This window comes from Laccaria bicolor, genomic scaffold, assembly GCF_000143565.1.
Source record: "Laccaria bicolor S238N-H82 LACBIscaffold_68 genomic scaffold, whole genome shotgun sequence".
NCBI classification, from domain to species: Eukaryota; Fungi; Basidiomycota; class Agaricomycetes; order Agaricales; family Hydnangiaceae; genus Laccaria; species Laccaria bicolor.
This window is the reverse complement of record NW_001889939.1, coordinates 170,672-186,489: the sequence shown is the minus strand read 5'-3', so window position 1 is coordinate 186,489 and position 15,818 is coordinate 170,672. Positions and strand designations below refer to the sequence as shown.

Below are 15,818 nucleotides of genomic sequence, written 5' to 3'. Positions count from 1 at the left end.
CACTGTTATAATTAGAGAGCTCGTGGGTTCAGCAAGTTCGGCGTGGTGTATAATTAGTAACGGACAACAATTGCACTTTTCACGGCTAAACAAAGCCAGTTCGAAAAAGTACTAACGGGATCCTGAAAACGGCAGCTTTGGACAATGACGCACAGTGTTGCTGTCAACCTGTCATCCTCACAACTATCATGGTTATCATCCGACGTCCGGCGGTGTGAAACACTTGATGTCCGAGTCGGTATCTTATTTTCGTTTTGTGGTCTCTCATATCAGGACTTTTCAGGACTACTGGCGTCAAATTACAATTTGTGATTCGGGAATTAACTCCCCTGCTTCGGGGACGGTGAATGGTACGGACATACAACAATCGCAAGTAATGTACGAATTTTCTCTCGAGCTCGCACTAAAGACCCATAGATGAAGGGAGAAAAGAAAAGGAAAGAAAAGATCGTCTATCAGCAAAAAATTGCTGGGCTGGAAATCCAATGAATGTTTGTTGAGTATCGCCGAAGACTCCTCCTTCAAAAGTTGAGTTTCCACTGGCTTGACACGGGCGATTGCATCCTCCTTCCATGTGCATCAGCATCGCTTTGCTCGCATCGTCTGCCAGACCGGATTGCCTCTCTGAGCTTGTTACCAATCCCTCTGGGCCTCGGCATCCCGCCTCCAGTCCCTCTGAGCCTCAGCATCACGCCTCCAGTCCCTCTGAGCCTCGGCATCCCGCCTCCAGTCCCTCTGAGCCTCCGCATCCCGCCTCCAGTCCCGTTGGGCCTCGGCTTCGCGCTTCCAGTCCCGTTGAGCTTCAGCGTCGCGCCTCCAGTCCCTTTGGGGTTCAGCTTCCCGCCTCCAATCACGTTGCGCTTCCGGCTCTGCAGCTCTCTGGAAGGGGGGATCGAAAAGATTAGGTTGAATAGAGATTAGGAAAAATAGCTGGACCCACGACGACTTCGATACCACGTGCTACCACTTCGTCATTCTGGGAATATAAGTCAATCAGGACGCGAAGATGAGACCAGGCCAACCACGTACGATAGGAGCAGCGCAAACGGCGCTGACAATGGATGCGATGATGAGGATGGTGCTGGCGATGCGCATCTTGCTGGGAGGAAGAATGTGGGACAGGCACGGCAGAGGTGGGAGGCTCTTTTATGGTCCAACCAACCCCTTGGCGATTGCTTCCGAATGCGGATGAGCCTGGATGAACCCTATCAAGCCGTCCAGCCTGTGCCTGACATTCAGATTTTGGAAAAAACAAGGCCCTGTTTGATGACACCTGTGGTTGTCCATTTTGCAAACAACGTTCGTCACCTGTCAGACTGTCATGCAGTTAACGCAAGGCCGGAGTCGTCTCCTAAACAATCCTCGTTGGTTTGTTCTAAGCAGACAGTGTGTTCCGCGTCGTCCAGTGCAGGTCCCGTCCGTTGGTGATCCTCCTAGAACACCACCGCACTGCTGACTAATCACCGTCTATCACTCTCATAATTCAGGGGTGGCCCTGCCAAGGGTTGTCATGAATGTCCCCACGAGCCCCCTCCAGGCCCCCACCGACGAAATAAAAACGGGATCTTCGTTTTCAATACCGGTTGTTTCTCCGCAAAATACGTACCCTAAATCCCAATGTGCATCCTTGTCTTTAGCCCCACAACCTTTGGAACGTTCGATTGCTTCGACGTTGCAATCTTAAGAGTTTATGTCGCAGAGTCAAGATTACACATGATTCAAAACGTCTGACACGCCCAGCACTTGGCACGTTCCTTTTTATCGGACCTCGCCGATGTGTTAAGATTCTCAGCAAGCTTGGGAGTCCTGGGACGATTGAGAGTTCCACAACGAGTTGCTGTTTTGTGCCGAATCTGGGAAGAGTTGAAAGTCAAATATTTCATGAATAGAGGAGGAATACAAATAGTGGATTTAGAGTAAGGCCTTTTCAGAGACAAATGCCATTCAGGTGTCGGCGACCCTCACTTGCGATATCGGAGATATCGCCGTGGGGTTGAGCGTTGAGCATTCGTAATAGAACTTTCGAAACCCACTAGTTCACTTCCTCAAAAACGATATTCAACGCCGTCTCAGCAATCTTTCAAGAAATCTCGAAACGCCAGTCTGGTTAACAATTAGCCTTTCGTATATGTGTGCATAGCTAGATCGCAACAATTGTAACATACCTCTTGGGGTTTGATAAACTCATCAGGCCATTCTGATGGTGCCGCAGTCATTCAAGATACCTTGGCAGTAGAGGAAATGGACAATAAAACACGGAGGTTTGAGGATCTGAAAGACACGGTATCACGAGGCTTTGGGGAAATTTGTTGAGGGGGTGAGACTCCTGAGAGAGACCCATAAAAGGTGGTCACTTTCCCATCTGCCACCAGAAAAAAACATTGCGACAAAATCTGACGATGGAGTTTACATTGGCTTTTTTTCTGGGAGCCTTCATTCGCCATACCACAATGACGCTCAGTCTTCGAGTGAAGAGTGAAGAGTGAATCCATCCGCACACATTGGAAGACCAGCCTTCGAGCCTCCTGGGGTGAGAGACAGCCAAAGGATCCACAAGTACACTCTGAACATCCAAAATCCGTTTCGGGGCTGGTATTGCGAAAGTCGGAGACAAGCTATCACCGCAGAGGTGGTGGGTGTCTGATACGCGGTCAGAGAACCCGAGAGGTGAGGGCGCAATGAGTGCATCCACCTGAACATCCAAAATCCGTTTCGGGGCTGGTACTGCGAGAGTCGGAGACAAGCTATCACCGCATAGGTATGGTGGGTGTCTGACACCCGGTCAGAGAGCCCGAGAGGTGAGGGCGCTTTGAGTGCACCCAGTGGTCCCATGATTTGCGTAAAATTTATCGCCGGTGCGAGCATGCCTGGAGTTTCAAGCTTAATTTACACCTGAAGACGGCAGCTCTTCAGCACTGGATCTTCCCAAAGGGAGTGGACTTCGTGTCAACTTTTAATATGCGGGCGACGCCATTATTTGAGAATAAGAATAATCTCAACTTGCGCAGAGCATTAAGTATGATCAGCACCAAACGGCGTCGGAGAATGGGCCGGGAATAAGGTGAGAATGAGCCTGGGATGGCTATAACTCCGTCAGATAAGTCAGCTTTGAAAAACGACGTCAAATGGCGAACCTGTGGCTAACTTACAACGTGACCCATAGTTGACAGTATCGAACCCACAGTAGCAAACCCACGACCAGATGGGGAATCCAGATAAGGGGGGTCTCCCTCATCTTTGGCTGAAAAAAATTGTTTTACATCACGAGATTGAGGGGCGAGTTTTGCGTCGACTTCTTTTTTCTAGAAACTTTTGGCACACACACCATTCACCTGGCTTCAAGGGGGACAAGTAAATCTGAGGACCATCCATATGCTGCGCAAGGCTCTCGGCCAGCCTCACAAGTCCCAAGGATGAGAGATGGCCCCACAGGAGAAACATTGGTCGTGATCCAGAGTCCGTGTCGGGGTCAAGGCTGCAGAAGTCGGGGACGACCTATCACCGCAGCTAAGGTGGCCTGAAGGGTGGTCAGAGCGCCAAGAGAGGTGAGAACGCCATGACGATACCCATGGCACCTCAACGGCATGAATGCCATTTGTCACTGGCACGACTCGGAGTACGCCATCTCAGACCGTTCTTGATGCAAGATAAGCTCCTTGAAGTCGCGGGTCCTTTCGAGTGAGGAACCCTGCTGGACGTCCGTATATAATTATAACGGGTTGAACGTCAAAGCACTATGACGAACTTTGAATGTCGAATTGACCTGGTGAGGAAGGAGTTCCGAACCCATATTAGGGGAATCGGGTATGATAGAGTAAAATCAGAGTCGCTACACAAGCTCAGTGAGTAAGTATCAACGAACGACATTGAAAAGACGGACCTGGGCTAAGTTATATGCCATCTGGCCAAGCGACATGCACATAGTTGGCAGTGGCAGAACGGCAATACCCAGCCATCACCGTCGCGTTACAACAATTGTGTCGTTTCTAAGTTGTTTCCAATTCCAACAGACAACAAACGACAATGGCAGTCAAGACACACACTTGGATTTCTCTTTGGTTTCTCATAACCGTTCCCGTTGTTGCCTGGGACGTGGGGTATTGCTTTATGCGGTGAGTTACTCCCGAGACGCGCCTTTTTTCTTGCTCAACTTGTGGGGGGACTCTTCAGGCCTCGTTCGATGAAGGTGGGCGGTCCACCAGATTTTCGAGCTTCAAAGGGTCCTAATTGCAGTAGGGTGGCGACCTTCATTGGATCTGGAAACCATACGCGCTTTATCAAGAGGTGCGTACTCGCGCTGTTCGCGGGCTGAAGTTTGTTATAATTTGATGCCTATCTCATATGTCGCCTCATCCATTAGATTGACTATGTGACTACCTCCCTATACCTGTTGCGGTTATCACCCCCGTCTCAAGATACTTTTTAAAAAGATCTATGGGCTGCCCGCCCTCAACTCAAAGAATGGATTCACGAACGCCCAAGGTACCCCTCTTCTCTGATGTCAGATACCCTTCCCTAACGAGCTCATACTATTAGCTTTGTTGAACGTCATTGAAACCTTCATGAACATAGCATATCTCTACCTGGCCCATGTGGCTGCTTGGCCGCCAGCAACCCTTATCGGTTTTGGTGCGGCTTTGATGACGCTCTCCAAGACGGTATTATATGGGGTGCAGGAGTATTATTGCGGTTATTGCGCGGTCGGGCATAACGATTTCAAGACGCTCTTCGTGTACTGGGTCATCCCCAATGGGTGCGCGGGACCTCTTCACTCTATATATCCTCTGTTGATATTGACTCTGGATGTCTATGTAGGCTCTGGATTGTGTTTCCTATCCTTATCGTCGCTCAATTGGGCAAGGACCTGGTAGATTCGCTGAATCTTGCGGCGAAGGCAGAAGAGAAGTTCGTATCCAAGAAAATCAAGTAAAAATTCCTTTGCCTTGACTTAGATAGATAATTGTGGATCTCAAAGAATATACCCCGTCGCCTCTGACTCACCCATATTATGATTAACAAACGCCAGCAAGAATGTCATTGGCCCACTTTATACATGCATGCAACTGTCCGATTTAACATAGACGATATAAGGGTACGAGGTGCAGATACTAGAAACAAGGAACGAACAACAAGTAAGCGTCGAGGTCAAGGTCGCGGCTGAAGTGACTATAGAGGGTGGCGATGGTGGTTGAGTGTTGAACTTTGGAGAGGTGGGCAAGGAGCTTCATATGTCTGGATCCTGTACTTCTCGAGACTTCGGACCATGAGTTTGGGGATGGTCATCGATTCATTATTGATTGAGTGCGAGCCTTCAAATTGGAAGGGTAAAAATGCCCCGGAATGAAGACCAAAGTCAACGTTGGATTACGGTAAAATACAAGGACAGTAGACACGACAGCTGGCAAGTAGCATATCAATCAACTGTCAAGTCAATGGGAATTGATTTAAACTACTCACAATCATCGAATGAAAACAAACCACCCCGGTTCTTCAGTAAACCCGTCCTTAGCCAGAATCTTCTTCAATTGCTCCAGTTGGTCACCATTTCGGATGAGACTACCGTCACGACGAAGGCACTTGCCAAAATGCAGAACGAACCTCCGCTTCTTGTTGAGATAAGCCGACGAGAAGTGTATATTGCGGTACCCTGGCCATATCTCCATGCATTGCGCTTCAAGGTAGCTTAACACGCCAATCATCCGACTAACTGCGAGTCTCTGACGTTCCTCTTCATTCGTATCAGGTGGAAGAGGTGAGGCCTTGTCTAAACAGTTGCATATCGCCGCTGGGTCGAGAGGGAATTCATACACGACAGGGTTGAGCTCGCGGGAAAGTCTTGCAACATGAGCACGCTGAACAGGCAAAAGTTTGTCCAAAGCCGCTGTGCGTTCGCCCGTTACAATGGGAATAACCAGTGGTACTTCATTCCGCTGCATTGAAAAGGAGAGGGGAGGACGAGAGGGAGAGCATGGGTGTTTGATGGGTGTGGCCAAGCACCTACAGCACGTGGCCAAACCCTTATTTACAAGAACTTGCATAAATAATTTCCTTTCTTTACATACTACAAGCTCCATACTATAAAGCATTCAAAAATAAAAGAATCTCGTCATGCCTCCCACTGTTGTTGGCGCTTGCGGGTCCAAGTTCTGTGCCGCAGGTATACTACCGTATCTCCTCACCGCCGGTCTCCACTTCGGGCTGGTCGTGAGCGGGATGTCCTCTCCAAAGTCATCTGCATTCCATCTGTTCTCAGGTATTCCGTATCTGTCATATGTGCTTGCGCCGTTGACCATGATATCCTCTTCTAGAGACATTTCTTCTTGTTCCCATTGGTCGAGCCTGCTGCCCTCCCGCCTAAATCGTAACCCGAAGTGATACAAAGAAGTAGGGGAAAATGCGCCAAGAAGCTTTTGTAAAGGCTCGAGGACAACGACAACCCGAGAAATCACTGGAGCATGCAGTCGTTCGTCGACCATATTCAGCGCCCATGGTGATACAGTGAGAACAGACGCGCAGATAATTACGAAACTTTCGCGAGGGACGATAAGCCTCCGTCAGCTGAATCATCTGGCTCACAGAAGGGCATGCTCACACGACTAGCAGGAAAACTGCGAAGGTCCACCCTCTGATTTTGTTTAGCCTGGGGTTAGGCTTCAACATTTCCTCGCCCTTCTTTTCCTCTTTCGCAGGCGGTGAGGTATCGTCAATGCCATCTTCTGCCGGCGACAACTGCAAAGCAGCTTTGGCGCTGCTTTTCTGCTCCACCGAACACACGTGCTGGGTGATCCATAAGAAGGAATGTACTCCCCCACGGTCCTCAACAAATCGAAGATCATCATCGCCTTCGAGGCTACATTGAAAAGCGATTCTAGCCGATTGCCACAGCATACTGTCGCCCACATCCCCTCTCAAGTGCAAGACAATTGGCGTTATTACTTTTGCTTGGCCTCTCAGCCGCTATCCATGTGGAATCGGTAGCAAACTCACAGCTATTGTCCCCCTTCCCTGTTGCAAGTGATGCAACAACCTCTACATCGGTTGTCACTACCCTCTTTCTCCCAATCGCGGTCAAAATCCAGCTTGGATCTTTGTTCTCGACTTCGTCTGAGGACCAATCGATAACGGCTGTATATATAGAGGCTATCCATTAGTGTCAAAAAATGAAGTGGTTAATAGGCACACCCGTCATGCAAACCCAAGTCCCTTCTGGACACTAGGGACCAACATTCCGAAGATATCGTCGATATTCCAGGATTCCAATGATGAAGCAGGGGACTCACCGATGGTTCCGAGTCAGTTGGCTCCCCGTCCACCCCACCGGCGAATACTAGTTCGTACGCAATTCTCCACCCCCATGCTTCTCTACGCACTACGCCCGCGTCTACGGACCTCCTCGCCCCGCCTCTCAACAACGGACAGAAATCATATCTTTGTCCGGAAAACTCGAACGCACAATCTTTACTTCGTAAGTCATTAACCGGTATCTTATGCGGTAGAGTACTCGCATGCGATTGGATGATCAGGAGGATCTATATGGCCAGGAATGCAAGCAACGAGGACGAGGCCAGCAACGACATGATGCGAGGCAGCTCGGTCGTAATGGTGGTTCACGGTATGATGGGGCTTGTAGCTGGAACTCCTGGTACCTACAAAGAGGAAGAATGGCAGCGAGCCTGATTATAGAATTGGTAACGGTAATTCAACCGCCATGTCCTCAATTGGCCACATGGGGTCGTCGGGGATGATCTCCTGACTTGAACTTGGCTATTTATTAAAGGGCCTCGTGAGCACCCAGCCTCCTATGTACCTAGCCTCCCCCGATGTGCACTGCTGCTAAGTAGAAGAATGAAGCCGGAAATCTAGGCGAGGATGTCCCTGACTTACATTAAAGTATGCCAGAAACCGGTTATTTGACTCTCGAGAGCGGTTCGATGCCTTCATTTTCTTGATTCAACAAATGCAAAGGAAAAGCTGAGAGTCGGATCATTTCCGTTGGCACATATGTGGGTAAAATACAAATTTTGATTGAGCGTGAGGCACTTGGTCGAGTTGTGGTTACAAGATTAAAGCAGGATGCGCCCAGAAAAGTCGCAAACATTTTTTCTGCAGTACTTAACTCTATACGGTCGGACCATGTTCTCTGCCTTCAGAACTTCCGGTTTTTCTCCACTAGCTTGAATGGTTTTATTTTGCATATTTACACACTTGTGATTTCAATCAGACGGAGCATCAGTAACGGAATGGAAACACACACCTTCTAGAGAACGGATGAGGGTTCCCAGTGTTCGTAGCTGGAGGTGCGTAGTCAACTTTTCTGTCAACCAGCGTTTCGATTGAAATTGCCAAGTTGGACGTGCGACGGCTCTAGAATATTGACCTTCAGAACGAGTTCACAAAAGCGATCACTGGGGTAACCTTTTCATTGACCGACGGCAGGTTACCCTCTATGTCAAACCTCCGGGTTTGTGAGATTTGAGATAGATGGATAGAGACTGGTGTGTCGTCACCCTTGTCTCGAAGATCTCTGCGAGCATTCAGGCTGTGATGAATTTAGTCTTTTTTTTTTTCGCGATTTTGTGGTTGATTGAACCTACGCTGCAAGGTATGAATTGAGGTATACTGTTAAGCCGATGGCGTTAATTCCCGTCACTTTCTCAATAAAGACATACTACTCACATTTGCTTAGGAGGAGGTAGATGCCTGAGTCAGAGCCGTAAGGAGCGAAAATTGAAATTTACATAGAAAGATAAAAAATACCAAGGAAGATGAGATTGTCAGGCATCAAGACATACATGATCATTCCGAGGCTTGCGTCAAGTCTAAATTTAGATCCAACGTCAGAAATAAACGAAAACAGCGTGATCCAGAAATACATACGCAACAATCATGCCAGTGTTGACAGTGTATAATATAAGCACTTTGATTAAAGAGTCTGTCCTTAACACGGAAATTCACTTCAATTGAGTTTCACAAAAAAAAAAACGGACACACTTTCGGAAGCCCGTCCGAGAGCGATGGAGCAGATAGCATAGCGCAAGAGCAAGACTAAGGTCACTTGTTGTACCCACTGCAAATGTCAGATACATCAAGAACTGGAGTACGAGAAGTAAAAACGGCGGTGAAAGGGTCCAAAGAACGCTGGGAATCGCACCGAAATTTTCTTCAGCTCTGGAAAAGAAGGAACTCCAAAGCTTTTGGAAATCGTAAATCTACCGTGCATTCGTAAGATAAAACACGTACGCTTTCACGGTAATAACTGAACAAAAATTCGGTGAAAATCGACAAAAAAAGTGTGGATGAAAGACATACCGAGGCCGACAACTAGAAGTATACGCAACGGTAAAACACAATTTATCTCAATTGGCGTTGAAGGTACTTGCCTAGATCCGTGGTTGATACGGCCATCTGTAAGCCATATTAGCAATTAGAATGGTCTTCAGCATTTTTGTACTTACAATCCAGCCTGTTAGCGGTCTATTTCCTTTGCTGACTGACAGAACATCACTATAGAGAAGCATTCGCAAAATACATCGCACTTACGCCGATATATACGAAGGGCAAACATCGTCCGAATGATGAAGTTGGAAAGCGACTGGAGGATACCCGGCTGTGTGAAAGACCCATAGTATTCCCAAGGACATGTAAGTGACTCACCGTAATGGTGACATGGATCTGCCAGAAGATTGTAACGAGAGCTTCAACTATGATAAGACGTTGCACTTACGATAATGCTCCTGCGAGAAGATGCAGCGATCATACGCAACTAGAAAAGATATGCACTTACCATACTGGCACCAAAAGTGCAAAAGGATTGACATAATTGGTGACCATGTAGTGATAAAGAATGTGGGTGTTCAACGCCGAGTCGAATGTATCCAAAATCCTGTTTTTATCCACTCATGGTCAGTTCCTAAAGCTCAGCGTCGTCTGACTAACAGAAGAAATGCGACCTAATGATATACAATAAGCATTTCTACTGTTCTGATGACAGGTAGAACACACCGTAAATTTAATGAAAGGACGATCTTTTGACGGACTGGTAAAATACGAGTAACTTTGAACGCAGGTCACGCCCCAGAGCCTGCCATAGAATAAACGAGTTGGCCTTTGATAATAGGTGAAGTAGAACATACGCCATGGCGACCATGCCACCAATGAGGAGCGCCCCAAGCGAATTGTCGAACTTGGGAAGTTTATTTCCTGGAAAAAGCGACATCGTGAGGCGACGAGGGAAGCAATCGGACAATCTGAGGGCTGAAGCCTTAATACTTTCTATGGCCAGGTACAAGGGCACCATGCGGGCTTAATCGAGAAAATCAAGTGGGATGCGACATCCTTTCCCTTGGTGTAACTTCCCTATCGCTGATAAATTTTAGGAGGGAGAATGGGGTTCGATTGTTGTCAACCCCAGGATCTGTAGGTTAACGTTATAGCCTAGTACATAAGCAAGAGATGTGCCTTTACTTATCTGGTCTCGGTAATGATAAAGGCTTGTGAACAGTGACATGAGAAAAAGGCGGGGAACCAGGACCCCCGAAAATCCTGCTAAATGATAGATACTGAAATTGCCGATTTCCAGATTCTTGTCCGTACCAATTTTGGCGAAGTCTGTCCGGATTTTATCTAGCCTAGACCAAAATTTCGAAAAGTTGTCCGAACTGCGTATCTAGCCCAAGTCAGGGCCAAATTTTTTTGTGCGGCAAAAGGTTCGAACCGCAGACCACACGTCAGGCTTCGTAAAGTACATACTTTTTTTCCGTTGAGCTACGCGACCATAGTTGTCCGGTTAGTATCTAGCCTCTGATTCTTCTCGCAAGCCTGTCCAGATTCTGTATCTAGCATTTTGCTGATTTTTTCGAAAACTTGTTCGGTTTGTATCTATCCTAGCGCCTCATTTTGAAAAATTCTGTCCGGATCGGTATCTACCATTTAGCAGGATTTTCGGGGGTCCTTCATCCACCCACCAATGATACGCCACCATCATTTGATACACTTTTGACCAACTAATATCTCACTCAATACTACATCAATTTTTGTGAAATAAATTGTAACGTGCACTACAAGTTCACATCTATCGTAGTACAAAATTTGGGAACAATTGAAGCAGTATTGGTGCTGCTGTGAAGTTTTCAAAACAGACTGTTTTTGGAAATTGCTGCAATACAGTCACACCACCCAATGATACACCCATAATTTTGACTTTTCTTCCTGACCTGTGGTTCAAACATTCTGAAATTTGGTAGGGTTATAGAATGTAATTTATCTCAAATAATTCATGTAGTTTTTATGGCTGAATGTTGTACTTCAAATTGTTGGATGCAATTTCTCAGTCAGCCGTGTGGTCGGTGGTTCGAACCTTGCGCTGCAGAAAAAAATTTGGCCCTGAATAGGCTTACGCCAGATAAAATCCGGACAGACTTCGCCAAAATTGGTACGGACAAGAATCTGAAAATCGTTGATTTTAGTATCTATCATTTGGCAGTATTTTCAGGGGTCCTGGGGAACTGACGGGTTACCGTGAGGCGGAAGGGGAAGCAGGACCCCCGAAAATCCTGCTAAATGGTAGATACGGATCCGGACAGAAATTTTGAAAATGGGGGTGCTAGGCTAGAGACAAACCGGACAGGTTTTCGACAAAATTAGCAAAATGCTAGATACAAAATCCGGACAGCTTTCCAAGGAGGTTGACAGGCTAGATACCTAACCGGACATGTCGCATAGTGCAGTGGATAACCGTAGGTGCATCAACCTATGGTTGAATCCATGTAGTCTGCTGTTCGAACCCTGTCGTCAACTTTTATTTTTGTTTTTTTCAACATGCGATCAGGTACCAAATGACATACTGAAAATAATGTGGCGTGAAATGTGCAGTAAAACCATGCATTCCAGTGTTATAGCCCTCGACACTGAAGGTGTTTTCAAAGAATCAGATTGGATTGGAGTCCAGAAAAACTACCGAGATGTCGCGGTGCCCAGTTCCGCTCCATTCCGGAGGTCACTGCATTGCTTCAATTATACCAATACGTCCTGCTGCCACCAACAAGTTTTCTGACGCTTCTGAATACCCAGCTGTTGAAAGTCAACAATAGTGGATTTGAGCTCTCTCCCGTCGATATGGTACTCTTCAATGACTTGAAAAGGGGGAAGGAACAGCTCAGAAAGGCAATGAAGGCCTTTAGGAAGCGCCAAAAGGCCGAGGACAGTGCGTAGTTTAGTAATTTAGCCAGATTTCCACTTTTCCTTCAAATTCCAGTCCTCTGGAGGCCAGATACTAGATTCCGGACAAACTTGGGCCCTAAATACGGCTAGATACGTAGTCCGGACAAAAATTTTATATTATGACTAGGCTAGATAAAATCCGGACAGAGTTCGCCAAAATTGGTACGGACAAGAATCTGAAAATCGGCCATTTTAGTATCTACCATTTAGCAGGATTTTCGGGGGTCCTGGGGAAGCTCCCTGGCAAAGATACCACCCTATGATCCGGGCGTTTACCGTTAACATAAGTATCGCGGGAGGAATACTTGCTTACCTTAGTAGGCTCGCTTGTTAGAGATATGGCGTTATTGCGCTAAATTCGCGGTGAACTACATTCACTGAGGATGCGAAGTCAGAGCTAGTGAGCGCTGGAATTGGCTTGCGTCTCGAATCAAATCACGAGCAAGTATAAGAGTTTGCAGCACTAGATTCGACGAGGTACAAAGACTCGGCGTAATCGGGTCTTGCAACTTGTGCACATGGTACATCTATGACAGTGTGAAAGATATGGGTTGTCTTCTAACAGAATTCCAAGTTCTCTGTTTGGTTTCGGGGGTCCTGGTCCAAAATGCGATTCGAATCCTCATACTGTCGCAAAATTTTCATTTTCAAGATGGACTGATTAAGCAATGACCAAAAATGTATAAGAAGATGAGACAAGGGATACGACACAACGCAGTCATAAACACGAGAAAATCATCCCCCAGTAATCAATCTCTGCCTCATTTCCCCTAGCCATCATCCACTGATTGTCAAGATGAAGTAGTGAATAAGAGGCATGTCCGCCGAATGCTAAGCGCTGGCACTCAAATGAAAATAGATCAGCATTATCTCCCAATGGATAAAGAGCTGCACCAGGTCGGTACTAGTGTTGAGAACGGCCATTCCGGGGATCAACAACACAATCGAGGGAATCGAGGACACCCTATTGATTTGACGTAACGGGCTCGCGGTCATCTTGCGACCACATATGAGATACAATCAAGGCCAGGTTGAAAGAAAACATCGTAGATGGGCAGATAATTCGCGCCTGAGGTTTCAAATCAAAGCTAGTGGTGTAGTCATATCAACCTACAACAAGGGCAGTGGCCTGTAAAAAAATTACTATTAGCAATGGAGAACATGGACAGGTCGGGTGAAAAGATGCGGTTCAGCTACATGAAAAAGTAGAAAAGTGAACGCATCGCGCAACGAGCGCTCATCGTCTAATTAAGGGGTAATCACAACCGGCGTGGAAGGAGGGCAAGAGAGTTTAAAAGGCGAACATGGGAGACTTACTAGGTACTACTCCGGTGCTGACCGACGAACCCTAAAACAGAGAGCCTTATTAAAGCCATGCTCCTTGAGGTGCTTCGAGACAGCGAGTCGAAGCTCGAAGTCTCCGGAAGGCGAAACACATTGTGGCAGGTAGAGGAAGAGAGCAAACGTTGAGGAAAATCTCAAGGAAAAAAAAGAGAATTTATACTCCGCGTGTTCTGGCACGTGTCGGAAACCAATCGGAAACTTCTCTGCTCTCAGCTCTGATCCTTTCTCCGTATAGTGCGCCGACAAGTAACCGACGACAATGCTTAGCCTCCCGCTTCCCGAATCTCGTGCAAGTATGGAGCACGATTTTGAGCTTCGGCTGCACTGCGCCGTTTCCTCGCAGCCTATTTTCAAGTTACTGTCAGCCACATTACTTTGGCTTGCTTCGAAATACTGTGCTATTTCGACCTTCCACTACGATGGTGGCATTCACAATACTTGCAGGTGGCTACGGCGCCTTCGTTGCGACGTACCTGTTTAATTCCTCAGACTCGACCTTGTCGCTCCTTGGTAAATCTCCGACTGGGCCCAACCCTTCTTGGATAACCACCCATCTCATGAACAAGTCCATCCTGTAGTAAGCTTCTACTCACCTTCGTGCATAAAGGACGACTGACCGACGTCATAACTTTTTCAGTGCTGTAAATGAAGCGTCTCAAGGCGCGCTTCAGACATTTGAGGTCTGCCCTGGCGGCGCGTTATCCCACCCCATTGATACAACCTCGTCGGGGGGCGACAGTCCGGCGTTTGTAGCCGCGCTCTCGACGGGGCAGGTCGCTGTCATGAATTACGGATCGGGGAATGGGCGAGTTATACAAACGATGGAGTCGGGACTTCATTTTGACCAAGACGAGGTCACTCCGATTGTTACGTTCCCCCGGTTACTTAGTGGTGCTTCGCACCCTCATATGGCGCTTGAACATGGGGACGAGATATTAGTCCCTGATCTAGTCAGTTCCCTTCAGTTGGCCTCGACCAATTTGCTGAAGATGCTTGTATTGTAGGGAGGTGATACTATCTGGCGACTCTCAAAAAGTGGATCGATTCAAGGATTCATTCCCCAGCCTAAAGGTAGTGGTCCGCGGCACATGGCTATCTATGGTATGTGCATAGACAAAATTTCTACAATATTTATGTTGATACATTTTTCAAGGTCAACATCTTTTCACCTTACATGAGCTTTCTTCAACCCTGACGGTCCAATTGATCCCTCCAGCGCCAAACGGCACTTCCCCGATCATATCCAGCGTGTCCATCATCCCTTCAAATCAACCCACAAATGCATCTTACGCCGCTGCCGAAATCCTCATTCCAACCCCCACAAAGGATTTTCCAGTGCCCTACATCTACGTCTCCAACCGCAACGTGGGTCTTCAGGATGCTCGCGGTGACTCGATTGCGATATTTGAGCATGTGAATGTGGGTACCCCAGAGGAAAGGTTGGTGCTTGTTAAACAGGTGTTCACGGGTTTGGACCAGATTAGGGGGATGCAGTTTGGGGAGGAGGTGGGAGGCGAGGCGTTTTTGGTGGCCGGAGGGGTGGCGGGTAATGCGGGGATCGTGGTGTTAAAGAGGGTGGGTCAGGGGAGAGATCTGGAGGTTGTTGCGAGGAATCTGGAGGTGCCCACCAGGACTACTTTTGTGTGGCTCTGAGGTACAAAATATTACAGCTTCATATTGTTCGAACATGACTTACTGGGGAGCGACTGGAATTAGGCGATCGTGAGCAACTCAGAATTTTTGAGCAGAACTAAACAACGCGTCGACAGTGGCAATCAACAGCAAAAGCGGATCTTCAATGTCGACCACCACCATTCAAACGTCCGAATCTATTCTTCATGTCTATGCGACACCTTATTCCAAACTTCCGCATAAAGGGTCCCGACGGCGCTGTGGATTGCTGGCGCATTTGGCGAACCGAGTCGGACACGAGGCATTTTAGTCCTGCCCATTTCAACATGTATAAGTTCTGTCGTACGGTGAGTCGTCCATTGATGTTGGTTGATAGCTCTTTCTTGACTTTTCTTTCCTATTCCAGAGTTGTTTGAAGTTGAGTGTTGAATATATCGTCTCGTTGGTCAAGATACGAGGAACAAAGCCTATAGATTCGACCCTGTGGCTACTCCGTAGTCCCCCGTCGAGGTAATCAGAATTTTCGTTTGACCCTTGCAGACAACTTGCATGCATTCACCACATGTTTATTGATATACTAGACATCTCGAGCTGGCGAGCTTTACTTTCATTCAGGTCTTTCA

General features: G+C 47.3%; 5 protein-coding genes across 5 annotated transcripts; 2 read left to right on the top strand and 3 right to left on the bottom strand.

The window, feature by feature from the left end:
* Positions 1-633: 633 nt before the first annotated feature.
* On the bottom strand, positions 634-1,095 carry LACBIDRAFT_334723 (uncharacterized protein; the record flags this gene model as incomplete). Its single annotated transcript, XM_001889480.1, has 3 exons — positions 634-879; positions 941-976; positions 1,030-1,095. The coding sequence occupies 3 exons, from the start codon at positions 1,093-1,095 to the stop codon at positions 634-636; spliced, it is 348 nt and encodes a 115-aa protein (XP_001889515.1).
* A 2,928-nt stretch (positions 1,096-4,023) lies between these two features.
* On the top strand, positions 4,024-4,930 carry LACBIDRAFT_315198 (uncharacterized protein; the record flags this gene model as incomplete). The annotated part of the gene is made up of 6 exons (XM_001889518.1): positions 4,024-4,112; positions 4,171-4,186; positions 4,237-4,284; positions 4,416-4,482; positions 4,537-4,753; positions 4,816-4,930. The coding sequence occupies 6 exons, from the start codon at positions 4,024-4,026 to the stop codon at positions 4,928-4,930; spliced, it is 552 nt and encodes a 183-aa protein (XP_001889553.1).
* A 529-nt stretch (positions 4,931-5,459) lies between these two features.
* Positions 5,460-7,941, bottom strand: LACBIDRAFT_334721 (uncharacterized protein; the record flags this gene model as incomplete). The annotated part of the gene is made up of 8 exons (XM_001889479.1): positions 5,460-5,930; positions 6,180-6,549; positions 6,593-6,850; positions 6,891-6,957; positions 6,988-7,125; positions 7,183-7,213; positions 7,281-7,529; positions 7,885-7,941. 8 exons carry the CDS (start codon positions 7,939-7,941, stop codon positions 5,460-5,462), a joined length of 1,641 nt encoding a protein of 546 aa, XP_001889514.1.
* A 256-nt stretch (positions 7,942-8,197) lies between these two features.
* Positions 8,198-10,216, bottom strand: LACBIDRAFT_315197 (uncharacterized protein; the record flags this gene model as incomplete). Its single annotated transcript, XM_001889478.1, has 19 exons — positions 8,198-8,204; positions 8,255-8,364; positions 8,416-8,539; positions 8,595-8,619; positions 8,677-8,700; positions 8,758-8,819; positions 8,878-8,937; positions 8,992-9,168; positions 9,241-9,256; positions 9,310-9,321; positions 9,381-9,405; positions 9,456-9,490; positions 9,541-9,607; positions 9,655-9,672; positions 9,725-9,734; positions 9,785-9,883; positions 9,937-9,950; positions 10,003-10,081; positions 10,134-10,216. 19 exons carry the CDS (start codon positions 10,214-10,216, stop codon positions 8,198-8,200), a joined length of 1,047 nt encoding a protein of 348 aa, XP_001889513.1.
* Positions 10,217-13,982: 3,766 nt separating this feature from the next.
* On the top strand, positions 13,983-15,216 carry LACBIDRAFT_315196 (uncharacterized protein; the record flags this gene model as incomplete). The annotated part of the gene is made up of 4 exons (XM_001889517.1): positions 13,983-14,140; positions 14,201-14,513; positions 14,568-14,664; positions 14,717-15,216. The coding sequence occupies 4 exons, from the start codon at positions 13,983-13,985 to the stop codon at positions 15,214-15,216; spliced, it is 1,068 nt and encodes a 355-aa protein (XP_001889552.1).
* Between the last annotated feature and the right edge of the window lie 602 nt (positions 15,217-15,818).